The sequence below is a fragment of the Toxorhynchites rutilus genome, chromosome 3, assembly GCF_029784135.1.
Source record: "Toxorhynchites rutilus septentrionalis strain SRP chromosome 3, ASM2978413v1, whole genome shotgun sequence".
NCBI lineage: Eukaryota > Metazoa > Arthropoda > Insecta > Diptera > Culicidae > Toxorhynchites > Toxorhynchites rutilus.
In genome coordinates this window covers 261,885,319-261,910,543 of record NC_073746.1, presented here as the reverse complement: position 1 = coordinate 261,910,543, position 25,225 = coordinate 261,885,319, and the positions used below count along the sequence as shown (strand labels likewise).

At 38.8% G+C, this 25,225-nt stretch overlaps 1 protein-coding gene across 1 annotated transcript in view; it reads left to right on the top strand.

The window, feature by feature from the left end:
- Window positions 1-11,241: 11,241 nt before the first annotated feature.
- Window positions 11,242-25,225, top strand: part of LOC129779908 (leucine-rich repeat-containing protein 20) — a 32,744-nt gene continuing 18,760 nt past the window's right edge. Inside the window, exon 1 of the mRNA XM_055787682.1 lies at window positions 11,242-12,328. Coding sequence (XP_055643657.1) covers window positions 12,106-12,328 — 223 coding nt within the window. The 5' untranslated portion in view covers window positions 11,242-12,105. The remainder of the gene's footprint in view (window positions 12,329-25,225) is intronic.

Here is a 25,225-nt window from a genome sequence, read left to right as displayed (position 1 = left end):
TCCTTTTCTTTGCATCTAATTCCTGGCCCGAATCCTTTTCTCTTTCTGCTTTTTCGGATAGTACCTTCAGTTCAAAGAAATTCAGCACAAAGTATGTATTTTTAAACACGATCAGCGTTTGTTTTGCTATAAAATTGTGTGATGATACATTCAACTGAAAACCTAAGATGAAAACTGCCAATAAAGAAGTCGATTTTGGACCAATCATTTGACAAATTCGGACCTGATTGCTGTTTCTGACTATTTGATGGACATTTGAAAAGTCGCCTGGCATCCCTGGTAAACCCGTGCCGTAGTATCTAGTTTCTCGCCAGCAGCTCACACTGTGTGAACGGACAAGGCGAGTCAACCAATTGTCAAGCGAGTCCACCGGGTCAGTAGCTGCTCATTGTCAAGTCAGCTACTAGCAACGTATAAATGGGCCTTAACAGATGAACTAATTTTATTCCGAACACCTGTCATGTGAATAGCAAGAAATATTTGGAGTTCCTTATAGGGAAAGATGTATTTTAGGCAATCTAATTATTCTATGAGATACAAACGCAATCATCGAAATTGATTCAAGTCGCTAGGTACGAGGGTCACTATTTATATTTCGGGAATAGGAACAAAAACAAATAGTTAAGCTGCGAATATATTTTTATTGTTTTTCAAAGTACTCGCCACTTTTGCATGCGCTTAAACCAATTTTCAAAGCATTTATTCCAATCGACACGAGCCTTTTTTTTTTGAGCGATTGTCAAATTATGTGGGATCCAACGTGAACATAATTTTCGCACAACTAAGTGTTCATGTAAAATCGCATATATGCTGGTGGAACTAATGCTTAGGGATGCCTCAATCTCACAATAGGTTACATGACGATCTTGCTTAATCATTTCGTGCACAGCATCGATGTTTTCTGGCACTACAGTCGATTTTGGACGACCTTCACGAAACTCGTCGGACAGCGAACTACGACCACGATTGAATTCACTATACCAGCGATACACAGTGGTTTTTGATGGAGCTTCATCGCCAAAAGTCAAATTAAGTTGATTGGCGCACTCTTGTTGTGATAATCCACGTCGAAAGTCGTAAAAAATCATCGCACGAAAATGTTCACGATTCAGTTCCATTTTTTTGCCGAGACCAAACTTTCAACTAAATATAAAATAAACAAATAGCGTCCGTATGACAAAATGTTCTGAGTACGTATATCGTCAAAAATGTCAAACTTTACGATGGAACCGTCAGATGGACTCACATGACATCAGTGTTGCCAATTCCCGAAATATAAATAGTGACCCTCGTATAAGATGATAGTCCAGGATTAGGAATTATAATGAGTATTGATGATGTAACCATGTTACAGTCCACTATCGTTTTCCCACAATTTGGTCGTATGTGACCCATTCCTAATCCCCAGTTAACATCCATTAGAAATTAGCCGATTTCATTCCGTTTGGGCAACGCTTCGCGGACAGAAATTCAATCCATCATGTTTTTTCGTGTGACACCTAAACATTGAACTTCTTATTGATTCTAGTTTTGCACAAATGGTTTAAATCAGTCGATGTTTAGCTTTTGGGCGATCCTACGACTACTAACATGACTACTCAATCAACTTCGATTATTCTTTGATTTTATCGACATCGGGTCTGCATGTGCGAGGTGCAGCTTTAACATAAAAAAATGCCTGATTGGAATCGACGAATGCACGTAATTAGCTATTACAGTATTGGTACCATAAACAGCATTCACAATTTTAGCGGTCCGGCTTGCATTTTCGCCTTTATTAAAGAAAAACTGTAAAATGGAGCGAATTTTCTCTTTGTTGATTTCCATTAGTAACACCCTGTAACTGACAACTGAATGGAACAAACAAAAAACAGCAAAAGGATTTATTTTAGTATGAAATGTCACCTTAACAACCAGCATAAATATAAAATTGTTTGATCGATACTATACGAGATATTGATCAAGAGAAAATAGAGAAAAAAAATAATTTCTTTTTCCTCAACCTAATACCGCTCAACTTTTTTTCTTCAAGTTGGTACTACTGTCAGTGGTCTTAATGTCATTTTGAGCGCGATTTGTCATTTAGTTTATTTACAGCGTCAGTTTTTTTTTTGCTCGGCGATTTTTGATATGGATAATTCTATTGGTGAAAGATATTGTGTGAATTTTCGTGTTACAAACAAAATTTCTTGTGCCGAAACGTTGAAAATGTTGCAGAATACATTTGGTGACTCAATTTTCTTGAAAACACGAGTGTATGAATGATATAAGGTATTGAAAGACGGCCGTGAAGAGATGAAAGATTTGCCACATCAAGGACGACCATCCACCTCTTCAACTGATGAAAACAGCGACAAAATATAAGGAATGTCGCTCGGGAATCGTTATTTATGTTTGAGAGAGATAGCCCGTGAATCCAATATCCTCTATGAGACCGATCGTCATATTTGTTTGATGTTTTGGGTATGAGAAAAGTCGCAGCACGACTAGTGCCAAAAAAGCTTAGTTTTCTTCAAAAAATTCATCGCAATCAAGTGGCTGAAGACATGCATGAACTATCAAATTCTTTCTGACTTTCACATAATTACCGGTGACAAGATATGGGTGTGACTTTTTCGTATTTCCGAAACTCGAATTAAAGCTTCGTGGGAACCGTTTTGACAGCATTAAAGATATAAAAATGAATTCGATGCGTGAACTGAAGACAATTCCTGAATAGAGCTATAATATAAATATAAATCTAAATGATAATTAAAGCATTTTCTTTAAAAACACAGATTCCTGATACAGTAGAACCTCGATTTTCCGCGTAATAGTCGAGTAAGCTCTCCGCGGATAACGTATTAAAGGACTAAAAGAAAATATATTCCAGCATGAAAACTATGTTTTACCATGAGCAAAAAAAGCATGAGCCTACCACTCACTGACAAATTTAGGGAAGGCAATATCCAAAATAGGGAAAAAGTCACTTGTCCAAAAAAGTTACTCCTATACTCGCGTCGGTGTAACCAAATTGCATTTTTGCTCCATTTTTGGGAAGCTCCCCAATATCAATGAAAAATGAATAAACATACAGTCAATCCTAATATTGAGTGTACACATGTTACTTGACGGTACTCTCCATTTATTTGGTGCAAAATATTTAGAATACATTTCTACTTTTGATGTATAATAATAAAACACACATTTAACTAACTATATCGCGAAAAGTTTTTTGCTAATTATTTATTCCTAAAAGTTGAAAAAAAATCTATTCTAAGCATTTCAAAATAAGTGTACACCTTAAATTTTTCCAAACAAACTAACCTTGTAAGTAAGATCTTTGCGAATTAGCCGTAATTTTTTTACTCAGTGTATGATGTCAACACCCAACTACTGCTTGGGCAGTGTTGATTTTTGTTTTTCATTGATGTTTGAAAATGTTTTTTATCAAAAAGGCAAATAAGAGAGAAGAAACAGATATTGTTACACGTAGAATGATAAAATACAAGACTTGTCGAATAAAGACATTGCGGGAGATAGAAGCTGCTGTCGGAAGAACCCGCTCTATAATAGAGAAAATCAGAAACAAGTAGAAATACGAAGGAACCATGGAAAATCTCCCGGATAGAGGACACAAACGGATCCTGTCTTCTGATGATGAACTGGTAATTGTGCGAACATTTCGAAAGAACCCTAAAACAAACATTCCTCAATTGACTACCGAAGTGACCGGTATCAATGGAAGACCTGCGCAGAGTAGTATACAGGAACAATCTGAGAGGTCGTGTTGGCCGTAAAAAGTCTTTCAACTCAAAGATGAATATGAAAAAGTCACAGAAGGTTGTGTCCGAGACACGACCGCATAGTTGACGTAGGATTACGTTAGGCTATCTGTCGCATGCTGATTTTGGATGTTTGAAAAAATATATTGTTAAACTCTTTGATAATGATCTGATGGCCCTGAAAAGGGCCGTTTGGTTTGGATGTTGGGTATTTTTTGTTTTTTGTCAGCGGTAGCTTTTTCGGAGCCGCTGGTTTTCGTTGACACCATCACGTCGAGCTAAACGGCGAATAGCGAGTTTGATACACTGGATATTGTCATGTAGAACCTTGCGATACGCTTCGATCCTCCTTTGCCTTCCTTGCCGCATGAGGTCATGTTGGTTGATGTTGATCTGATGTGACCACACTTAAAACACTAAAAACATATATGTTTACCGATCTGAGCGTCGAACAAAATGAGAAATCTGACTGAGCAGCAGCATCAGCAGAAAGACAGAACATGCCTGAAACTTTCTGCTCATGATGTTTGCTGTTGCCATCAGTACTGGACCGATGCGGGACACAGCTCGATTGTTGATGTTAGGCCTCGATGTTTACCGCCGCTGCTGCTGCTACTGCCACTTAAGTTCGATATGAGACACAGCTCAATTGTTGGCCGCTCAGATTCGATGCTTCGATGTCTTGAAGTTCACTGCTGCACTTTCACGATTCCAAGAAGCGTGTGCTCGCACTTCTGATGGAGAGAGCGTGCCCGAAATGCTCCGCTCGCGATGCTTGCTGCTGCCACTAGTAGTAGTAGTAGTAGTTTGCCGCTGCTTATACTGCCATAGAAGCTTGATGTGAGGCACAGCTAGCCTATTGACCACACAGCTTCGATGCTCGTCTATATATTAGCCGCGTCCACTGCTGCTGCTCTCCACTGTTGTCCGTTCTAGGTCCGTTGTAAAAATGAATAAAATCCACGAACGCTCCATCGTTTTATATCATTTGGTATGTGTGAAGTAGGCGCCTCCTACTCGATTGTCATGCAGCTTGCCGGTGAACGAACGAATCGGGCGCGAAAAAGAAATGACGTCAATTTCGATCAATCAGGCCTAGGTATCTTCTGTTTGGATAGTGGTTGAGATTTTTTAATTGTTCGATTGTTAGTTACATGATATATATATTATTATATTCAATGTGAAAAATTATTATGGAGTGCTGACAACGTATGATGCAAACATCTCATCAATCCATCATGAAATGAATGAGCAATAAGCGTTTGAAATTGGACGGGTCGCTCATTTATTTTCTAACGATCATTTATTTTCTAACCGGGAAGCAGTTGACATACTACGCTGCGCTTTTATGTACATGAAAAACCACTTTTAACATGCGGGAGAAAAATCTCATAAGAAAATTGCCAGATTTCAATGTTGCCAAGCGTAGTTATTGATGGTTAACCCTTCCGTTACGAGCGTCGTCTATAGACGACATCCGCGCGACGAGCTGTGTGTACGAGCGTCGTCTTTAGACGACATGAAATTCATACTGCTCTTCGATCACACCAGCGCGATGTGCATACTTTTCGGCGCAGTGCTCCGTACAGGGGTAGCACTTCGGCGGAGCACACTGCCGTAATGAAAGGGTTAAACCGACGCCGAACCGAATAGCGATGAACGCACCCATATCACGAACTTTGACATTTGATTTGCTATTATGGTGCTACTCGCCCGTGTAGTTCGCGCAAAGGCATTGGCAAAATATTATTTTAGAAAATTCCTTGAGGCATGGCCGTTTCGCTATATATATATATGCATACATATGTCATTCGCCTCCCTTATACTTATGACAGACATACAGCTGTACTTGCGTTGTACTTCGAAAATTGTATGTCTGTCACCATGTACAGCGCTAGAACCATGCAAGCAACTCGGTACAATCGCTGTACCTGTACCGACCTGTTTTACCGCTGTACATGGCTACAGTTGTACTGTGCGCAGCGCCATAGACGGTTAGTGGTGGGTAGCATGAACAAGCAGAATCAAATCACTTGATAAACGTTCTTTTCATTGACTTTCTTTTAAGTTAATAACTCAGATTGGAAACTTTTTTGTTGTGTTTGATAGTTTAGACACTAAATAAAAACCTTTTTCATTGAAATATGTGGTGGAAATTGGAAAAATATCTGATTGTCAGTTTGACATATGGTACAATGTACAACCAAAGTATGTCTGTCATGGTTCGATGGTACCTGTACAACGCTGTACACGTACAACGCAAGTACAGCTGTATGTCTGTCCCTGGTATTACCGCATCCAGTCATGTTGGTTGATGGAAAGTATGTTTCTGACGTGATAAGTTTCCTGTTAGTTGCACATGATCAAAGAAAATATAAAAGTAAACAGTATTTTTGATCGTAGTTTTATATCATTTTTATGATAAGTGGAAAACAATAAATTAAACTCTTTCGTTTCAAAGCAATATCGAAAGTCCTGAAAAGGACTGGAATGGTTAAATGGGTTGTACGGAATCTGCTGCGTGCTAATGTGAGGTTTCAGTCGGATGTAGCAGTTGTTAACTTTTTGGCAGCGGTAGATTTTTCCGAGTCGCTGCTGCTTTCCTTGGCTTTGGTATCTCCGGCTTCTGTGCGTCGGTTTGCAAGGGTTTCGTTGACACCATCACGGTGAGCTAAACAACGGATAGCGGGTTTGATACACTGGATGTTGTCATGTGGAACCTTGCGATACACTCTTCCTCAACCGGATCCTTTGTCTCCTTTACCTCCATAACCGCATCCAATTGTATTGGTTGATGTGAACAGGAGTACCAGCAATGCACACTAGAAACACATATGTTTATTGATCTGAGCGCCCAACAAGAATGAGAAATCTGACTGAGTAGCAGCAGCAGCAGCAGTAGAGAAAGAGAGCATGCCTGAAACTCTCTACTCATGATGTTTGTTGTTGCCAACAGTAGTGGACCGATGCGAAACACAGCTCGATTGTTGAGGTTCAGCCTTGATGTTTACCGCCGCTGCTGCTGCTACTGCCACTTATGTGAGACACAGCTCAATTGTTGGCTGCTCAGATTCAATACTGTACTTTCACGATGCCAAGAAACGTTCTCGCACTTCTGACGGAGAGAACGTGCCTGAAACGATCCGCTCGTGATGCTTGCTGCTGCCACTAGTAGTAGATCGGTTTCAACAACCGTTGCTACTGTTTGCCGCTGCTTATGCTGCCATAGAAGCTCGATGTGAGACACAGCTCGCATTTTGACCGCTCAACTTCTATGCTCGCCTATATATTAGCCGCTTTCACTGTTGCTGCTCTCCACTTGTTGTTGTCCGTTCCACGTCCGTTGTAAGAATGAATGAGATCCACGGATGCTCCTTCCTTTTATATCATTTGGTATGTGTGAAGTAGGCGCCTCCTACTCGATTGCCATGCAGCTTGCCGGTGAGAGAACGAATCGGGCGCGAAAAAGAAATGACGTCAATTTCGACCAATCAGGACTGGGTATCTCTGTTTGGATAGGGGTTGAATTTTTTCAATTGTTCGATAGTTAGTTATATGATATATACTATTTTATTCAATGTGAAAAATTGTTATGGAGTGCCGTAATCGTTTGATGCAAAAATCTCATCAATCCATCATGAAATAAATGAGTAACAAGCGTTTGAAATTTGACATTTTTCATGATGCGATCGATTTTCATTTTTCAATTTGTACCCCAATATGTTCCCGAAAGACGTAATCCTACGTCAAAAAACGACTACAGTTTGCTAACGCATATGTAAACAGACCAAAAGAGTTCTGGAACAAGGTCCTTTATACGGATGAGAAGAAAATCAATCTCTTTGAATCGGATGGAAGACAGGAAGACATCTCTTTTGCTTTTAAAAAGGAGCGTGATAATATTACACCTCATCATAAAATGAAGTTAGAAGGTGTTTTCTAAGTCGATAAAGAAGAATATGAACGATAATATATCTTTCTCTGTCTGGGCCGTGTATTTGGCAAACTATACGAAAAGCTTTCATTTAAATGTGTCTCCTGTTTCGCTCCCTCATATTGGCTCTAGCATATATATTATACAAATAATATACATGTATTGGGGAGTAGAACATTTTATGTTATCTTTTAGCTCATTTACTGTAATAAATCTGGATGCCAGAAAATGTGCTAAAAATTAACTTTGGATGTACTTTCAACAGGATAATGACCCGAAGCAAACTGTTCTCATCCTGCTCTATAATGTCACAATCACCTCAAAACACCTTCGCAATCACCGGATTTCGATACAATTGAGCATCTATGGTAGGAAATCAAGAACCGTCTGAAAAATAAAAATCCATGGACAAAGCGAAACTCAACACGACGATTATGGAGACCTGGGAGAGTATTCCGTCTGCAGTGACCAGAAAACTCGCCTCGGCGCATGCAGGCGGGGCTGGATGCCAAAAGGGGCATATGAAATACTAGGGGATTTAGTTTTGTTATGTGTTAACATTTCTGAACTGATTTCAATTTTTTTTAAGAAACACTTGAACTGTACACTCCATTTTGCCACGTCGTTTGTTTTTTTAAATATGGAGTAGAAATGTGACCATTTTTTTTTCTCATCACTACATAAAAAAAAACAAACCAACACGGGGTGTACATTCAATTTTACGATTGCCTATACATACAAAAAAATAACTGTGAAAATGTTTTATTACATCTGGTTGGCATGGAAATTTGAAGAACGGTAGTTTCCCAACGCACAATGGTCCAGGAGATGTTATTAAGTGGAAATTAACATTTAGAGCTCGACAGTTATTCTCTAGACAAAAACTGTCTTCGACAAAGTTGTTACATACGATAGAGCGCTCATTTTTAGGTTATCAAAAATAGGGTGACCAAAATTGTCGATGAAATATAAAATCTAACTTTCTTATCGTTATAGATAGAGGTAAACATAGTTCGACAATGTTGTAGTCCTAGTTATTTGTTCATTTGTTTATTTGTTTAAATTAAAGTTCATCTGACAGCATCGTAATTGGCTCATGATGACCAAACGATGAACGATGCGAGAGCGGCTGCAGCAAATACGAGGATCGTAGGATGCGACAGGGAGCGCGAAAGTGCACCATCTGGAGCAAGTTAGGTGCATCAATTTCACAACAAATTAGTTTTGCTACGAAAGTGTTTTGTTGAATACATCTAAGTCGCTCAAGCGTATCCAGATTCAGCAATCGACATCTAGATGTATATGGCGGTAGGTTCCACGGATCACGCCAAGGCAGATACCTGAGCGCTCTACGGATGAAGCATTTCTGAATTCGTTCAATCCTATTGCTCCACATGTGCTGGTAAGGGTTCGTAGCAGTAAAGCGTAGAGCAGTAAAGCGACTTCAGACAGTAGGGATCAGTGAAGTCCCCAGAAATTTTTGAAATGAACCCAAGCTGACGATTGGCTTTAGTTACCAGCGCAGAACGGTGTGCGTCGAAAGTGAGTTTAGGGTCGAGCGCTACGCCCAAGTCGTTGACCTGACTGACTGTCTCCAAGAAGTAATCGTCGATCGTGTAGTCGAATGTAATTGGCTTTTTTTCGATAGAAGATCAAGATCAAGAAGATCCGGTGGTCAATTCGATCGAAAGCGGCTTTTATGTCGGTGTAGATAGCATCAACCTAGGCACGTTCCTCTAGGCGGCTGACGCAAAACGATGAAAACTCGAGAAGATTGGTGCTAACCGAGCGTCCTGGCATAAAACCATGTTGTACTGGTGAGATATAGCTCCTGACTTCGAAGAAGACAACTTCGTTTACGATCAGCTCAAATAGCATAGATGCAGCAGATAAGCTGGTTATAACAAACATTTTTTTATGTTTGTCCCAGAAAGAATGACAAACAAATGAAAAGAGAGTGATTTTTGGGAAAAAATATCAATAACTTTGAGAAAAGTTAAGCTATTGACAAGTTTTCAGCGAGGAAAGTCACCATGGACGAAACAATGAATTAGACAACTAGATATTGGTGCCTGCTATCAGCTTTATCTTTTGAGCATATGAATTATCAAAATAATACAAAATAGAACAAAATAAAAATAGAAGAGAAGCGCAATTTAATTTTTTCCTTTATTTTTCAATGAAAAAAATTTGAAATGTCCACGTGGACAACATGGGGAGGGGTACAGTCAATGTCCATGCTTGTCCACGGAAGAGGAAGGTGGAGTCTAAAATCGTGCTTTTTCTGTCCACGTGGACAGCCTTAGAAAGAATCGCAAAATGTTGATGCTTTCAAAGAAATGAACGAATTATTGATTTCTCGAGCTGTGAGACCAGTGCGCGAGTACAGGAGGTTAAATAAAAGCTACGCTACGAACTTATTCCCCAAACCAATAGAATACTCCGAAAGTTTGTTTTCGACTTTCAAAAGAAGGGAGGAAAGATCTGCATGGTGGCGTACGAATTCGAGTTTGTATCACTGTACATTCTATGCTTATGAAATAGTAGTGAAGCATGCTGCTGGTCATCGTTTGCATTTGCGTTCGGAAGTTTTTGGCAACAATCAGGGCTATTGATTTACAGTACCAACATACATTCGACACTCTCGTCAGTAGACGATTTATACAATGGGAATAATCCGCCTGTTTTATTATTTCGATGTAAACAAAGCGCTTTTACATTCGCATCAGCCTCCCGTTCTACGTGCTTGTTTTGCTTGACTCGCGACCATCGACGCGTGTAGTTTTTTTTTCTCGCTGGTTTGCAACATTTGCGTGCACATGCTGTAGCCCACCAACTGTACAACGCAATACTGTTGCGCTAAGCATAACGTGTTTCCAAACACGCTGTTGTCGTCTTCGGTCTTGGACAACGACAACGACAACGCATGTGCGCGCTGGAAACCTTACCAGCTGATAGTGGCGATACGAAGTCGCTTGCGATTTGATCGCGGATAGCGAGCACAACGCAAAACGAGTTGAAACACGCTCGGTTCATCGGTAACAAAAGAATGGTTTGTTTTAATTGTTCCATTGCTCTCATTGGGGCTATACTAGACATAGAATGTTAAATCCATTCGGGACATTTTCGAACAATAAAGCACAAACGAAAGAACAAGATGTTTCGGGTTCGAACGAATACAAAATCCCCTCGAATGCACCGTATTGCCAAATCAATAGTCACAAATCATTGTGATGGGTAACTCTTTGTTTTCAATTGAGCTCTGTAAAGTAATTTCTGAAGGTGAAATGGCAACACTGTCGGGTTCACACGAAAATACCACTACCGCATCAAGAAAACTAGGTCCGCGTGCACGAGACGCGAACCGTCTTTGTTTTGATTCCTTCTCGCTCGGACACGCTTCAGACTGCTGATTTCTCATCCGACCCACCCGATCAGCTGAGATGCTATCTGCGATATCTAAGTATATATGCGTTTCGCGATTTTGTTTTTATTTTGAATCTCAAGCGCTTTAATTACGCAGGATTGGTTTGGGCGGCTCATAAATCACATCTCGTCCCTTGCACACTACGCAGTTCCGCTAGCTGAGACAGGTTTACCCCTCTTCCGGGAAGCGTGTCTGGGATGATGGCGACAGGAATCGACATGAAAATTGTGCGAGAAAATTTACGGCTCGCGGAAAACCCTTGACTGGTAGTAAGCCACGCGGGGACGTTGCGGTGTGAAAAACGCGAAAATATACCGTTATTGCGCGTTGTTTTTCCACACACAGACGCGGACCTGCAGCGTCATTCAGTTCCAAACCAGAAGTTGGGGTTGGTTTCTTTGTTTGTACACAGTGGCGTGCACGGCATTGGTTGAACGGTGGGTGGTGGGTGGCGGAGGCGGCGACGCTACAACACACAAAGCAGCTGGTCGAGTCACTAAACAGCATAGTGTTGTTGTTATTATTATTATAGTATACATGCGAATTTTATTACAACGACAGAGAGAGGCAAAGATATACACGCTGTAGAAGCGCAGCGGACAAACATTCAAGCGTTCGTTGGAACGGGGCAGCTTCGAATAATTTGCCAGCCATCGTGCAATCATTCGCCAGCGAACGGTGGAGCAGTGAAAACCTTCCCGCGGTTTCGGAAGATACGGTTTTTGGAAAACTGTCTGCAGTGGAAAAGTTTCCTCAAACATTACTGTGAATTTTCTTTGTTCCAAGGCAGCAGAAAAGTGCAATCGACTGTTTGGAACTGTTCGTGGAAAGTCACACCGTGATTATCCGTTTGAGATAGGCGGAAGTGAGTGGTGTTTAGTGGAGTATTTATCTAACTTTAGTGGAACTTAAAGTGTGACTAAATAGTTCAGTTTTTCGTGAACGCAGCACAGAAGTAGTGCGAATAAAAATCTATCAATATGAGGCCACCGTCACATTTCGGTAACGACATTACCAACACCACGCCTAATGATGGCAATAATAACAACAGCGGAAGTGGAGATGATAACAACAATAATAGCAACAGTATTGTGGCTAGACTGACAGAGATGGGTGCCACGATGATGTTCCCCAAGATTGCAGGACGGGGAATCATTCGGGTCGTGGAGCGGTGTGATGACGCCAAAGAGAATAATAATTTAGGTAATTAATTACTGATTTAATATGTTTCGTATCCACATCACACGGCTGCGGCCTGTGATGTCTTAAGACCAACTTCAAGTGATTCGTCAGTTGCGCGGATGTAAATGCATGGAGTAAATTTAAAAGTCTCCGCAAAGTCTCACGCGAGAAAAACTCTAGATAGGCATGGAGGAAGGTTGCGTTGCGAGGGATGTTTGTTGTGAAATAAAGAGTGAACGATACACAGGAAAAAAGATCGTGTGTTGACGAAACACAGCACCTTAGGTCAACGATACATTTCTGGCCGATCAAATTTATCATGCTTTTTATGGCTAGGCAAAGGCCATTGCAATAGTCGATTTTCAATGGCGTAAAATACAAACTCACATTCGAAAAGCAGTGGTCAAGTCATTATTTAACGAAGGTAACTGGAAATCAGATTTAAAATTCAATAAATAGGCTGATGTGCAACGAATTGCTAAACAAAATGAATATTTTCAAGTGCAGATATTCCCTCGTGAAAGTTAATTAATAGTATATGTATTACAAAAATCATTAGTCTTTATTTTTGTAGCCTGTGTAATAAACTACAACCTTTTTAATTGGGAATTTGTAGTTCCCCCAAAAACATAACATTTCTGTTTTTGGTCAGACATGAGACCCACCAATAAAAGGAGCGATTCCAGGCCCAAATATCTGTCGAACTCGGACCAGTTGCTGTTTGGTTGATTTTTATAAACAAACATGCTTGTGCAATCAATTCTACAGGGTTGACAATGAAACTTTAAAATATATTTCTACTCCTATTTATATTAATAATTTCAAAAATTTTTGGAAACATTTGGAAACTATGAAATCTCACGTGGTTCGGCACCCGTGCTGTTTCCATTTGACATCTGACTCTGAGATGAGAGCTCATAAATGTGACGTTCCAGCGATCATAGGATAGCTACTGCCTAATAACTTTGGAATCCGGGATTTACAAATTTCATCTGACTCATCGGTTGTGTGAAGCAATCAACTCATCGCACAATTTTGCTGACGCGATACGTTTATTTCTCTCCTGATTTTTATGTCCAACAGTTTTATATAGCTTCGATGAACAAAATTGAGCGATCGTTTCCGGTGTTGAATTCCTTCAGTGATTTTCGTTCACCGTCAACTTTTTTCCTTCCATCTTGGTAACGATTATCCAAATATCAATTTCTAAAGGTTTTCGATGCTTCGGTCATCGAAAAATGTTGATGTATAGAGCAATTCCACGCTAAATCGACCAAAAAACAGCAAATTTTGACTCGACCCTCTCCAATTTTTTTTGAAACTTGGTACTTATAATGGAAACTACCTTAAATCACAATTTTCATTGTTATATGACCAATTTAAATTGCGACTGATTTTTGAAAAGGGCGTATTCAAAATTATTGATCTTTTTTTTTTTCAACAAATCGTGACCTTAAATCCAGATGTTTGATTGAAATATGCCGTTTGACAAAGTTGTTGGAAAATAAATGAACTATTTAGGAAAAATAACATTTTAAATACACTGTTATATATTATATCTTACTCAAAAATTAAATTTAATATTAAAAACATTTATATCATAAAACATCCCCCCTTCGATATTGTTTTGTATATTTCTATAGGAGAGCACTCTTACATCACGTCACACCACAAAAAGTATACGATCTATTCCAGTGTGATGTGATAACATGACTTTTTTGACCCACTACAATAACTTTTTTTTCACGTTTTTATGTATGAATCACAATAAATCTCACGATGTTATTAGCTGTAGAATATTTTGTAGTAAGATTGACTTGTTGTCAGTCAAATACTTATGTGACGTGCCAACACCAGAGTTTTTGCTGTTTCGGACTGTTGACCATATATGAATAATTTAATTAATTTCAGTTCCATTTCAAAACATACAAATGAACTATGTTTCATGGTTTGTCAACAATAGATAATCGTACATTCCAGAATATAGAATATAATCTTGTTCCGACTTCCGGTATGCTGATAATAGTATTGAATGAATATGGTGACCTCCGGTTTGTTACAAACACCTAATGATGGCAATAATGGAATGGGTCTATTCTCGGCGAAGTGCTGCTCTGCAACATTTTTTTTTATCCCATTTGTTTATTTTATTTTAGGCTCATAAGCATTTGGCCGGGTTTTAATCGTATACATGTTACATCTTTCTGAGTTTCTATAAATTGTAAATTGCACACTAATAGCCATTTAGGTGTAAGAGTATTTTATGTAATATGATGGTAAATTAACCAGTAGTAGCCATTTAGGCGTAAGAGTATTTTTTCTGTTCTTCCATTGTTCAGCAGACCGGAATGGCGTTGAGGTCATCGTTTCTTAGTTTGCTTTTTCCGAAATCCATTTAATCATAAGCCGTTTGTTTTTCCATGTTTAGACAACATCGTCGACGTCCTCCTTAGAGTGTAAGAACCTGTCCAACGATATGAATATGAGAATATGCCGATTCACTGATGATGCCGTTGACGATTAGTTCTAATGGGTCACTCAGTGAATGCATCATCCCCGAGAAGCTGGTTTCTATTATTTCAATCTGGCAACAATTTTTCGAGTTTTCGATTCGAGCTGGCAACAATCATGCGATTGAAAATAACAGAAATCTTTCAATTTTATGTTCTCTGTCGAAAGTGTTTGAACAGTTAGCTCAAGATGTTCTATACGCTGCATCCTAACTATTACTATCGGAACTCCAGCATGAAGAAGCGTTTCGCAATTATTGACATGATGGTCTACGTGAGAAACGACACCAGATTGATGTCCCATACTTTGACTTTTCAAAGGCGTTCGACAGGGTTGCTCATGACTGATAAGTTCAAGTATCTTGGCTTTCCGGATCGAATTGTCGAATGGCTGTGCGCATAGCCATTTGGCCGGATGGTATTTGTTGAATTGAATGGCATTCATTAGCGCGTTTGCTCCATCACATCAAACGTTCATCAAGGTACATTCTTGGACTGCTGATATTCATATTATTCAATGATATATGTGAATGAGCTACTTCTGCTATGCGATGAGGGCGAGATGGAGCTTAACATCAAGAAGTACAAGGTTATTTCGTTTTCCCGCCTTCCCAAACAAAGTTAGAGTGTTTCATCCTTTCAGAGGTTTTGGAACGTCTGGAAGCTATTCGCGATCTTGGGATCATGACTCAAAGACGAAATTCTGACTCAAAGACGCAGGAATCTTTAGAGAATTTTTGTATTTGACTTCATTATTGATAACATAGACCAGGGTTGCCACATTTAAATCTGTAAAATTTTCTGAAAAAATCTGTATACAGTAGAACCCCCATTATCCGCGAGCGGATGATCCGCGGTGCGGTTTATCCGCGGAAGCGAGTTCCATAGTAGTTCTATGAACCTACCCTAAATTTGACAATGAGTGGTAGGTTTTTATTCTTTTGTTTTGGTCATGACTTTCACATTATTTGACAACTGGTGTACACGACCTTACAGATGGATAGTTCAATGATTCCTGTATTGATAAAACATTGTTTCCATACTGAAATATCTGTTTTTCGTGTTTGCACTACATTTTTAGTCTTTTGTTGTGTTATCCGCGATTTTCGTGATCCGCGGTGAGCTAGCCCGACTATTCCGCGGATAATCGGGGTTCTACTGTATCTGTATTTTTAACAAAAAAAAACTGTATAAAAATCCTTGGAGCTCCTCCTTGAGCCGATACATAGTTCTTCGTTTTCAAAATAGAGTCTATCATTGCGGGTGCCAACCGACTTCCGGACTTTGTTTTATTGGTATTGTAAAGCGAAAATTTTCGCTCAACACACGCTGATGAATGCTATTAAAAAGTGTCCTACAAATGACCTTAACGATGGATACAAAAAATTTTCACCACGCCTTTTGACATCCAACAGCTGGGACCAAGTTATATTTGAATAACTCCATTTTTCCCACACATGATTCGTCTTGAGTAGCCTGAATCCGTTATCCAAGCCTTGTCTATTACCTGCTTTAACGAATTGACGAAATTGACGCAAGAAATCATTAAGTACCAAACCAAAACTTGACGAAATCTCGTGGGTTTATCAAATTTTGATAACCGGATCGCTGGAATCAAATTGCTTCACTAGTTCAATACAGAAGTCACGACAAATCGATTTGAAGGTCAGCTTACTTTTTCGGCTTCTTCTGCATCGATACCAACGTAAACAACTTGGGTTTTTTTTTCAGAAAGTTTTCAAAATCTTTCACATCAAGGTCAGCATCGGCGAATCAGCGTTGCATGTAGCTCTCGAAACATAAATGACCCAACATGATCAGCTATAACAATATTTGTCTCATTATAAAGTTCCCAAAATTGAGAACTTCCTGATTGAATAGTGCAATTGACGTTATTGATGAGCGGTTGAACAAAGTTGAGGAATAGAATAATCGGTTTAGTCATAGGATCGTTCAAATGAATCAATATACGATTGGAGGATTGATTATGATCATACTTAGCTGCGAACGAAAACAATAGTTTAAGCTCTTCACTATTTACTCGCGAGACGCGACACGGAACTAGGACACAACACTTATAATCCTTACAAACATTAAAAGGGTTAAAATTACGGGACGGGTCGGACACCGTCCAGTAGATGGGCAACATCGAGCCCGAAACCGGTCGACGAAAAAGGTAATTTTAACCCTTTTAATGTTTGTAAGGATTATAAGTGTTTGGTCCTAGTTCCGTGTCGCGTCTCGCGAGTGAATAGTGATGAATGTCCTTACGTTAGCACAACCAAAAATAAGTTAAGCTCTTCAAATCGCGCATGATTTCGCTTAACAACTGCTTCCGACGAAAGTCGTCTCTTTACGTTGCGTTCAACATTTTTATAAATCAAGTGCGTATATAGATACCACTGTAATAAATTCAATATTTAAAATTGAATTTAAATAAGAATCTGTAAATTCTGTTCTTTGCTGAAAATCTGTAATTCTGTATACACCCAGGTTTTTTTACGCGGTTTTTTTTTGCGTGGTTTTTTTACGAGGTTTTTTTTACGCGGATTTTCCAATTAACGCGGTTTTTTTACGCGATACCTGCGTACAAAAAGACCAGTGCAAATTCACATCTCCCCCTCAGCTCACATTTTTATCTTATGTTTCCTCAGACCATATTACGGTAATACGTGCTTGTAACGGAGCTTAGCGCTTATAAAAGAAATTAGTGCTGCACCTTATCACGATTCTTACGTGGATTTTAGGTGTAAGGTAACGGGTAGCTCAGCGGGCTGTACAACGGAGCGGGGTTTTTACGGGCAGCGATTCGTGAATGGATTTCCCTGCCTACTTAGCTCTGGACGATCCAACAGTAGTACTGCACGTGCCTCGGCAGTAGAGTGTACACATCACAAAGGAATCTTCTATCAATAGCAGGGTGACCGGAATAAATCGCCACAGTAAACAACTGCAACAGAAACAACCGCTTAGAAAAAGTGTAGTAGGCTAGAAATATTTGGCGCGGGAAAAACATCATGTGCCTCACATTTCTATTATAAATTTATTCTCTTGTTCTCGTTTTTCGAAATTTATTCTGAGGACAATGTAATGGGGACGAAGTCCCCATTTGGCGAGGATAAGGAATCGAGGCGGCCCATGCCGCCAAGATGACGCAATCCGAGTCCACCGCCGACCCGCCGTCGGAAGCGGCGGTGTCTCGCACGCAAACCTGGGATCCACTGATTGCCCGGTTAGTTTGAAACATAGGATACGATCCTTTAGCAATGTCCGACCGAGCTCTAGCGAGCGTCGGACGGTATACGTCTGCCCGGGGCGTTACGTTTGCCTGGGGCGATACGTTTGCCCGGTTAATTCTTGTTTTGAAATACAATACCGCGCCACAATATTTATAGCCTACTACACATTTTATAAGCGGTGGTTTCTGTTGCAGTCGTTTTCTGTGGCGATTTATTCCGGGAACCCAATAGCAGATGTCCTCATTCGTGAGGAAAACCGAACTATAGCTACCAGTAACCAACGAAATTGCAGGAAAAAACTACGCGTTGTCGGAAGCGAGTAATAATCAAATTTTTTACTTCCGTTCTACGTAAGGATAGTCTCATTTGATATCTATCATTAGGTGACATGGTTTTTTTTACGCGGATTTTCCAATCAACGTGGTTTTTTTACGCGGATTTTCGAATTAACGCGGTTTTTCTTACGCGGTTTTTCAAATTAACGCGGTTTTTTTTTACGAGATACGTATCCCTCGCGTAAAAAAAACAGGGGTGTATACAGATTCTGTATCGAAAATTTGTAAAATACAGAGTATTCTGTAATGTGGCAACCCTGACATAGACTGTTTCTTCATGCAAAACATCAATCAGCATCGAGATGAAAAATAGAAGGTGGGAAGATTCACAGGTTTTGGTTGTGTTGAACTTTGATTGGGTTAGTAGCCAGGAAGATAGGAGGTTCACATACCAGGCATACCAGTCAGTTACTCAAATGGTACAAAATTGAATGTGTCAACGAATAACGTTGAAAGAGGATATACAGAAGCTAATTACAGATTTCCAAATCTTATTTTTTCGCATTATGAAACAAACAGAACATATTACGAACTAAAATGTTTATTTTTTTCTTTGATTTCAGAAATAGTATTCTAATGTCTACTATGTTTGGATTCTAGAGCAACTTCATGGAAGTTTGATTTTTGTCAGCGATTGTAATTATTTTTTTCACAATTAAGGTGCTGAAAACTTGAGTCGTCTAAAATTAAGACGCAAGCGGAAAACTTTTCGTCTCAATCTAAGTCATACGGAGTCAATTGAATTTATTTTTCAAGTTCATTCTACATGAAAAAAACTTGCATCTTTTTTCCCATGCACTGTCAAATGTTTATCCGTCGAAGGAACAAAAGATTGTGTGACTCTGACTTTGTTCGTTTTTGGTCGACGTAACGAGAAGTAAAATTGAATTGAAATTAAATTTAGAACACTTCAAAAATACTGAAATTTCAGTTTCTGTTAAAATGTCGGGCCCTTATGATTTTGAATGCTAGCATTGATTTAGGAAAAAAAAAACTAGTTCGTTCATTTCATTTGCTTATTTTTACTTTTAGTAACAACACTTTTCCTATGTAGTGAACTATTATAAGAAAAGTAACATACATAAACAAAATCTGTGACGTCACAGATTTAAAAAATCTTCCCACCTTTCATTTTCCATCTCGAATCAGCATGCCCTTTCCCGTCAATTTCGAGTCATTTGTATGTAGCTAACCACCATAGAACATGAACATTAGTGTATGGGTAAACTAATCACTTTGACTACTGTGTTAGATCGTTTGATGATGTAAGCGCTATTTTTTTAATTTTAATTTATCCATAGATGAATGTGTCTAATACTAAATGCAAGACGCAATAAATTTAAAGGAATAAATCTTGCAAACAAACAAAAAATCAGTGTCAGAATATACGTTTTTATTTTCGGAATCACGAAATAGATAATCTGTATGAAAAGATGGAGATTCTCTTGTATCGGGATCGGGCTAAACGTACTAGTTTACATGCATTATCGAGCGGAATGGAGTGAATTATTAAGTAAGATACATTTTAATTTGCTCCGTATTAGTTAGTCTAGGAGTGAGTTTGTGTGTTTTGATTTGTAACTCTCATTGTTTGAGCCCGATTAACCTTCAACTTCTCGTTGATTGCAAATTAAATCAATACTTTATAATCAATTTGTTGGATAAATCCTCGATCACGCTAAACTGCAGCATACAACGTTTCAAAATCGTTAGATAGGCTGTGCTCGGTTAACACTTGAGACACGTTGATATACATTTTCGTTTGAAATATTCCGCCGACAATGAAGTTTTTTGTTAGTAATAATCAATCAGTACTAATGACAGACGGTCACGTCGCATTTTGACGTAGGACTACGTCTTTCATTTCTATACTGGGGTGTAAGTTCAATGTTTCGAAAACGAAAGCGTTATGCCGGAGAACGAGATTTTGAGCGTTAATAGCACCTAAACAACTGAACGAAACGGTATGATAAATACTTCATTCTAAAGATAAAATGTCTACGCGTTCTATACTTGTTACTTTTTGATCCAAAAACTTGTTTAAAAAGCCTTAAAATTGCTTTCAAAACAGGTTATTGAAATCATACCAATCGGTATAAAAGCGAGTGTCGTTCGGGAATCCTCTCAGTTATGATTGCGCAACGTTCGAGCTACCATCGCTGAAATGCATGGATGTTTCCCTAACACAGACTTCAAAACTATGGACCCAGGGGAAATCGGCATTGCAAAATATATACAAGCAGCGGGTACTTTTGTACTCGTTTGCGCTTTTGCAAATCGGAATGTTTCTCTAACACAGACTTCAAAGCCATTGAGCCTGGAGAAACTGGCATTGCAAATCAGATGCAATCAGCGGGTACTTTTTTACTCGTTTGCGCTTTTGCAAGTTGGAATGTTTTCTCAACACCGACTTCAAAACCATGGAGCCTGAGGAAATCGGCTTTGGCTCGGTTATTCAAGACCACATAACTCTTCATGTTGCCAGCTCACTGAACTTCTACGCATACCGTTTGATTAGGCAAAATGTTGATAACTATTTACTGCGATAACCACTACCATAATGCATGAATTGACCTAAATTGGGAATTGTTTGCAATTGAATTCGTCAATTGTTTCATCCATTCACTAGTTTAATCAATAATTCAATCAATACATACAAAAGATAGCTCTGCGCAGCGGCGAAATCGTACCCAATGAGAAACATCCGAGGTGCGATTATTGCATACTAATCCAACGGCAGTTCTACGTCAACCTTGCGGTTATATCATAGGTATAACCCATCCGTAGTTTTGACGTGGGACTACGTCTAACCGGAATATATGGAGGGTAAAATGAAAACCTAAACACAGAACATGCAGGAAAAAATGAAAGATTTCGAATGCTTATAGCTCGAACATTTCGTACTGGATAGGAGAGATGTTTGCATCACTTGATAGGGAATATTTCTACGCATCTATCGCAACTAACAAAATGTTGTTTTTCATTAGATAAACAATTGAATAACTGTAAAATATTAGGCATTATCTAAACGCCTTAACTGCATCGTTTTGATTGGCCCGATTTACGGTTTCCCTAACACAGCCATCAAAACCAAGCAGCCTTGGAGAAATTGCAAATACATGAAAGTAGGGGGACTTTTTTTCTCATCGAAAAATGTTCCCTAACACAGACTTTAAAACCAAGCAGCGAAATCGGCATTGCAAGCACACGAATGAGCCTAGAGGCGAGTCAACTGAAAAGTTTAAACCCTCTTAAAGCCAAAAAGAAGAAAAAGAACACACGAAAGTAGGGGGAGCTTTTGTTCCCACCGAAATGTGTTCCCTAATAGAGATTTCTAAACCAAGGTGCCTGGAGAAATCGGTATTTCAAATTCATGCATGTCGGGGGTATTTTTGTTCTGACTGGAATGTGTTTCCCTAACACAGACTTCAAATCCATGAAGCGTGGGGAAATCGGCATTGCGAATTCATACAAATCGGGGGTATTTTTGTTCCGATTGAAATGTGTTTCCCTAACACAGACTTCAAAACCGAGGTTTCTGAGGAAATCGGCTCTGCAAATAAATGCAAACTGCGAGTACTTTTGTCCTCGCTTGCCTTTGTGCAGAGTGGAATATGTCTGTCCTAACATGATCTTCTAAACTTAGGAACCTGGGAAAATCGTGCAGCCACTAGAAGCGAATGAACTTACCAGTTTCAAGTAAATTCGAGATTCGAGAAGTATGTACACTTTTGGGATGTAAACTTCAGAGGGAAATGTAAAATAAAATAATCGTTTGATAATTTTTTTTTGTCTTTATTGGAAAGACTTTCAGCCTTAGGCTGGTTCATCAAACGTTTGATAATTCTTCCGTACATATATTTTGTTCTAGTCATCATACCAAACGTAAAAGGTCCGTCATTAAATTTACTTGTAACGAAGAACAATCAATCACAATAAATGAATTGACTTTACACGGCATTTGTTCATTTTTTTCACTCACAGAGCAAATATATTGAACTCAATTGAATTTGGAAACTGTTTCATTCAATCAAGAATTTAATCAATACAAACGAATGATTGCTAAGCTAAGGTAGTTCCACGTGAACCTTGCGGTTATATCATAGATATAACCCACTAATTTTTTTCCCAAGATTGACTCTCATTGTGCTATTGAGATATTGGCGTTTTACAATCTTTATAAGATTAAACTCTCGGAAAATTCTAGTCCTGATTTTCTTTGATACAATATAGGGGGGCTTGTTTATGTATTATCTCTGAAATTTTAGAAATGTTATGGATGGATGTTAGGATCAAAGCTAGGGTAAATCATAATTCTATTTCTGTTCAAATCCTACGTCTGCATGAAATCTTTTTTAAAAATTCTCTCACATATTATTCTGTCGTTCGAACTGAATTTTTGATTATGTTGAGTGTTATTCTCACAATGGCAACTTAATGAAATTTTTCAAAAATTGACAGATTTCTTTGGTTTTATAATAAGAATTAAACTAAATTAATTTGTAGTTAAGGTTGTAAAAGAAAATCCACAAATCGGCTTAGATTAAATTCACATTGCAGAATTTATTATATTCTACAAAATTTGTACATAGAAAAAGGAGTGAACTGCTGTGTACGTAATTCGTATTGTGAAGAGGATTAACCAAAAGAAATATCAAAATTCGATTGCAATGAAAACATTCCTATGAATTTTAATATTAGGATCATCGAACTGAATCTCGGTACACGTTTTTTTCACTGAATATATTCTTGCCCTGTCAATGATACTGTATCTCATTAGAGATACTATCTATACATGCGATATTCCAAAGGACAGACGGAGATCCACTTGCGTGCATGTTTTACTACTCGTGTTTTGAACAACTGGTTTGTTATACTCAGGTTGAATTTTATCTCGCTTCCACAGAATTCGATGGTACAGCCTCGGTAAAAAAGATTGTTCTGTGTTAGTATTCTGTAACTTCCTGTTTTAGATGAGCAGCATCGTGATTACGGAGGCTACCATGCCATGCAGCGTGTTACTCAACGGCTACTTCACAAACACAGAAAAATGTCTAATATGCTATTGTTAAGATAATCTTTACATTCCCTTGACAAGATAAATTTCCGTTCTCAACCTTCATAGTAGACCAAAATTGCAGTAGTCCGTATTGTAGTTTTGTTTGTTGATAGTTTTTTTTTCTTATGCACTCTACGTTAAGTGTTATCTAGTTATAGATCTACATGGTTCGATTTATCTTCATTCCATTTCGGTTCTGAAAAATTGCTTGGTCAAGCAACGATCGTTTAACTCCCAAAACTTCTTCGAATATATTTTTTCGCGTGTTCCCTAATAAAGCATTCGTTACAAATCCACTTTCCGTCATTGTTTGCCATCTAAGTTTGGTTCGATGCGCAGCTCTCACAAAACCGTCTGGTTTTTGTTTTGTTTTATTAGCACCAAAGGAAAGATAGAAGGTTGTAGAATCCACTGAACAGCTTCTATTTTCATTGAGTATTTTTCTGGTTTTGTGTGTTATGGCGACATACAAATCAGAGAGTTATGATATTGCCCTTTTTGTTCTCAATACCTCCCATCACTTTTTTCGATCTACGAGTACCTTGATGCTTTTGGACGATAGTTTTCTTTTCATCTGAACTTTCCTTTCTTTCGGATTCAGTTGCACAGTAACTTTGCTAAAACAATTTGGATTCAGCACAGTTATTCGACCAGGACAACGTATCACAAATATTCATGATATAATGACGATACTGAATCTTTAGCTTTCCTGCTGAGAATTAGAATATTCAAATTTGTTTTCTGAGTTCATTAAAAAATAAGCTCAATTCTCTGTCTCGAAAATACATTCCATTCATACGTTAAAAGAGTGGTTGTGGGAACATGTTACATAGATACTCGTTACTTTTTGTCACGTTCCGTTCCGTTCCGAAGTTTCCTTTCAACATGTTTCTGAGATTCTTTTTACATGACAGTTTTTTCTTGAATGGCACTAACGTTCCCAGTGAAGCTTTCGCCGTCGTAACGTAGGTATTAGTTGCGTCATTATTATTGGTTAGTTTTCTAATACCAAGTATAATAACATGAATGCATTCTGAGTCGCATGTTCTAGGACATGCGTGATTACAGTGCAAATCGGAAGAAATTTCTTTGGCGAAAAATCCCCCGGAGACATGACTGTTTAACTATAACGTTTCTCGAGTTAGTCACAATGAACTAATTCACGTGACTACAATGGGAGTAAACGAGAAAATACCCGATGAATTAATCCCATTTATATCCAAACAACACTCAAATGAATGAACTCGAGGGTTGGTCGAGGCTGATCTGACAAAATGTGTTTTGCTGTAAGGGCCTGTAAGGGCTGTAAGGGCAAGCTCACAGATTCCCGTCAGCGCTGTAATCATCATAATCATTTCGTTGACCTGTGAGTCAATGTGATTGCTGCGATTTTACCGTACAAGGCACCTGGAGGCCGCCAACAGGTTTGTGATCATGTTGTGCTTCCTTCTTACGGCGAATAATATACTTCGATACAACACATGCTTTCGGATGAACGGTAGGGCGCCATTCGTATCAAACTGCATCGTAGTTAATTTTTTATTGTCACGATTCCATCTTTCTAACCTTCTACGTTTAATATTTTCATCCGGTACTGTGTAGTACTAATGAAATCTAATTAATCTATTAGATGAATTGAATCTCCGAAATACCACCCTAGCGCGAACTCACTTGCAAAACACTCAATATGTTGAATTATTATTCTGCTACCTTATATGGATTACCTGCGGACGCACAGATTGTTTCCTGGGGGCATTCATAAACACAAACCATCG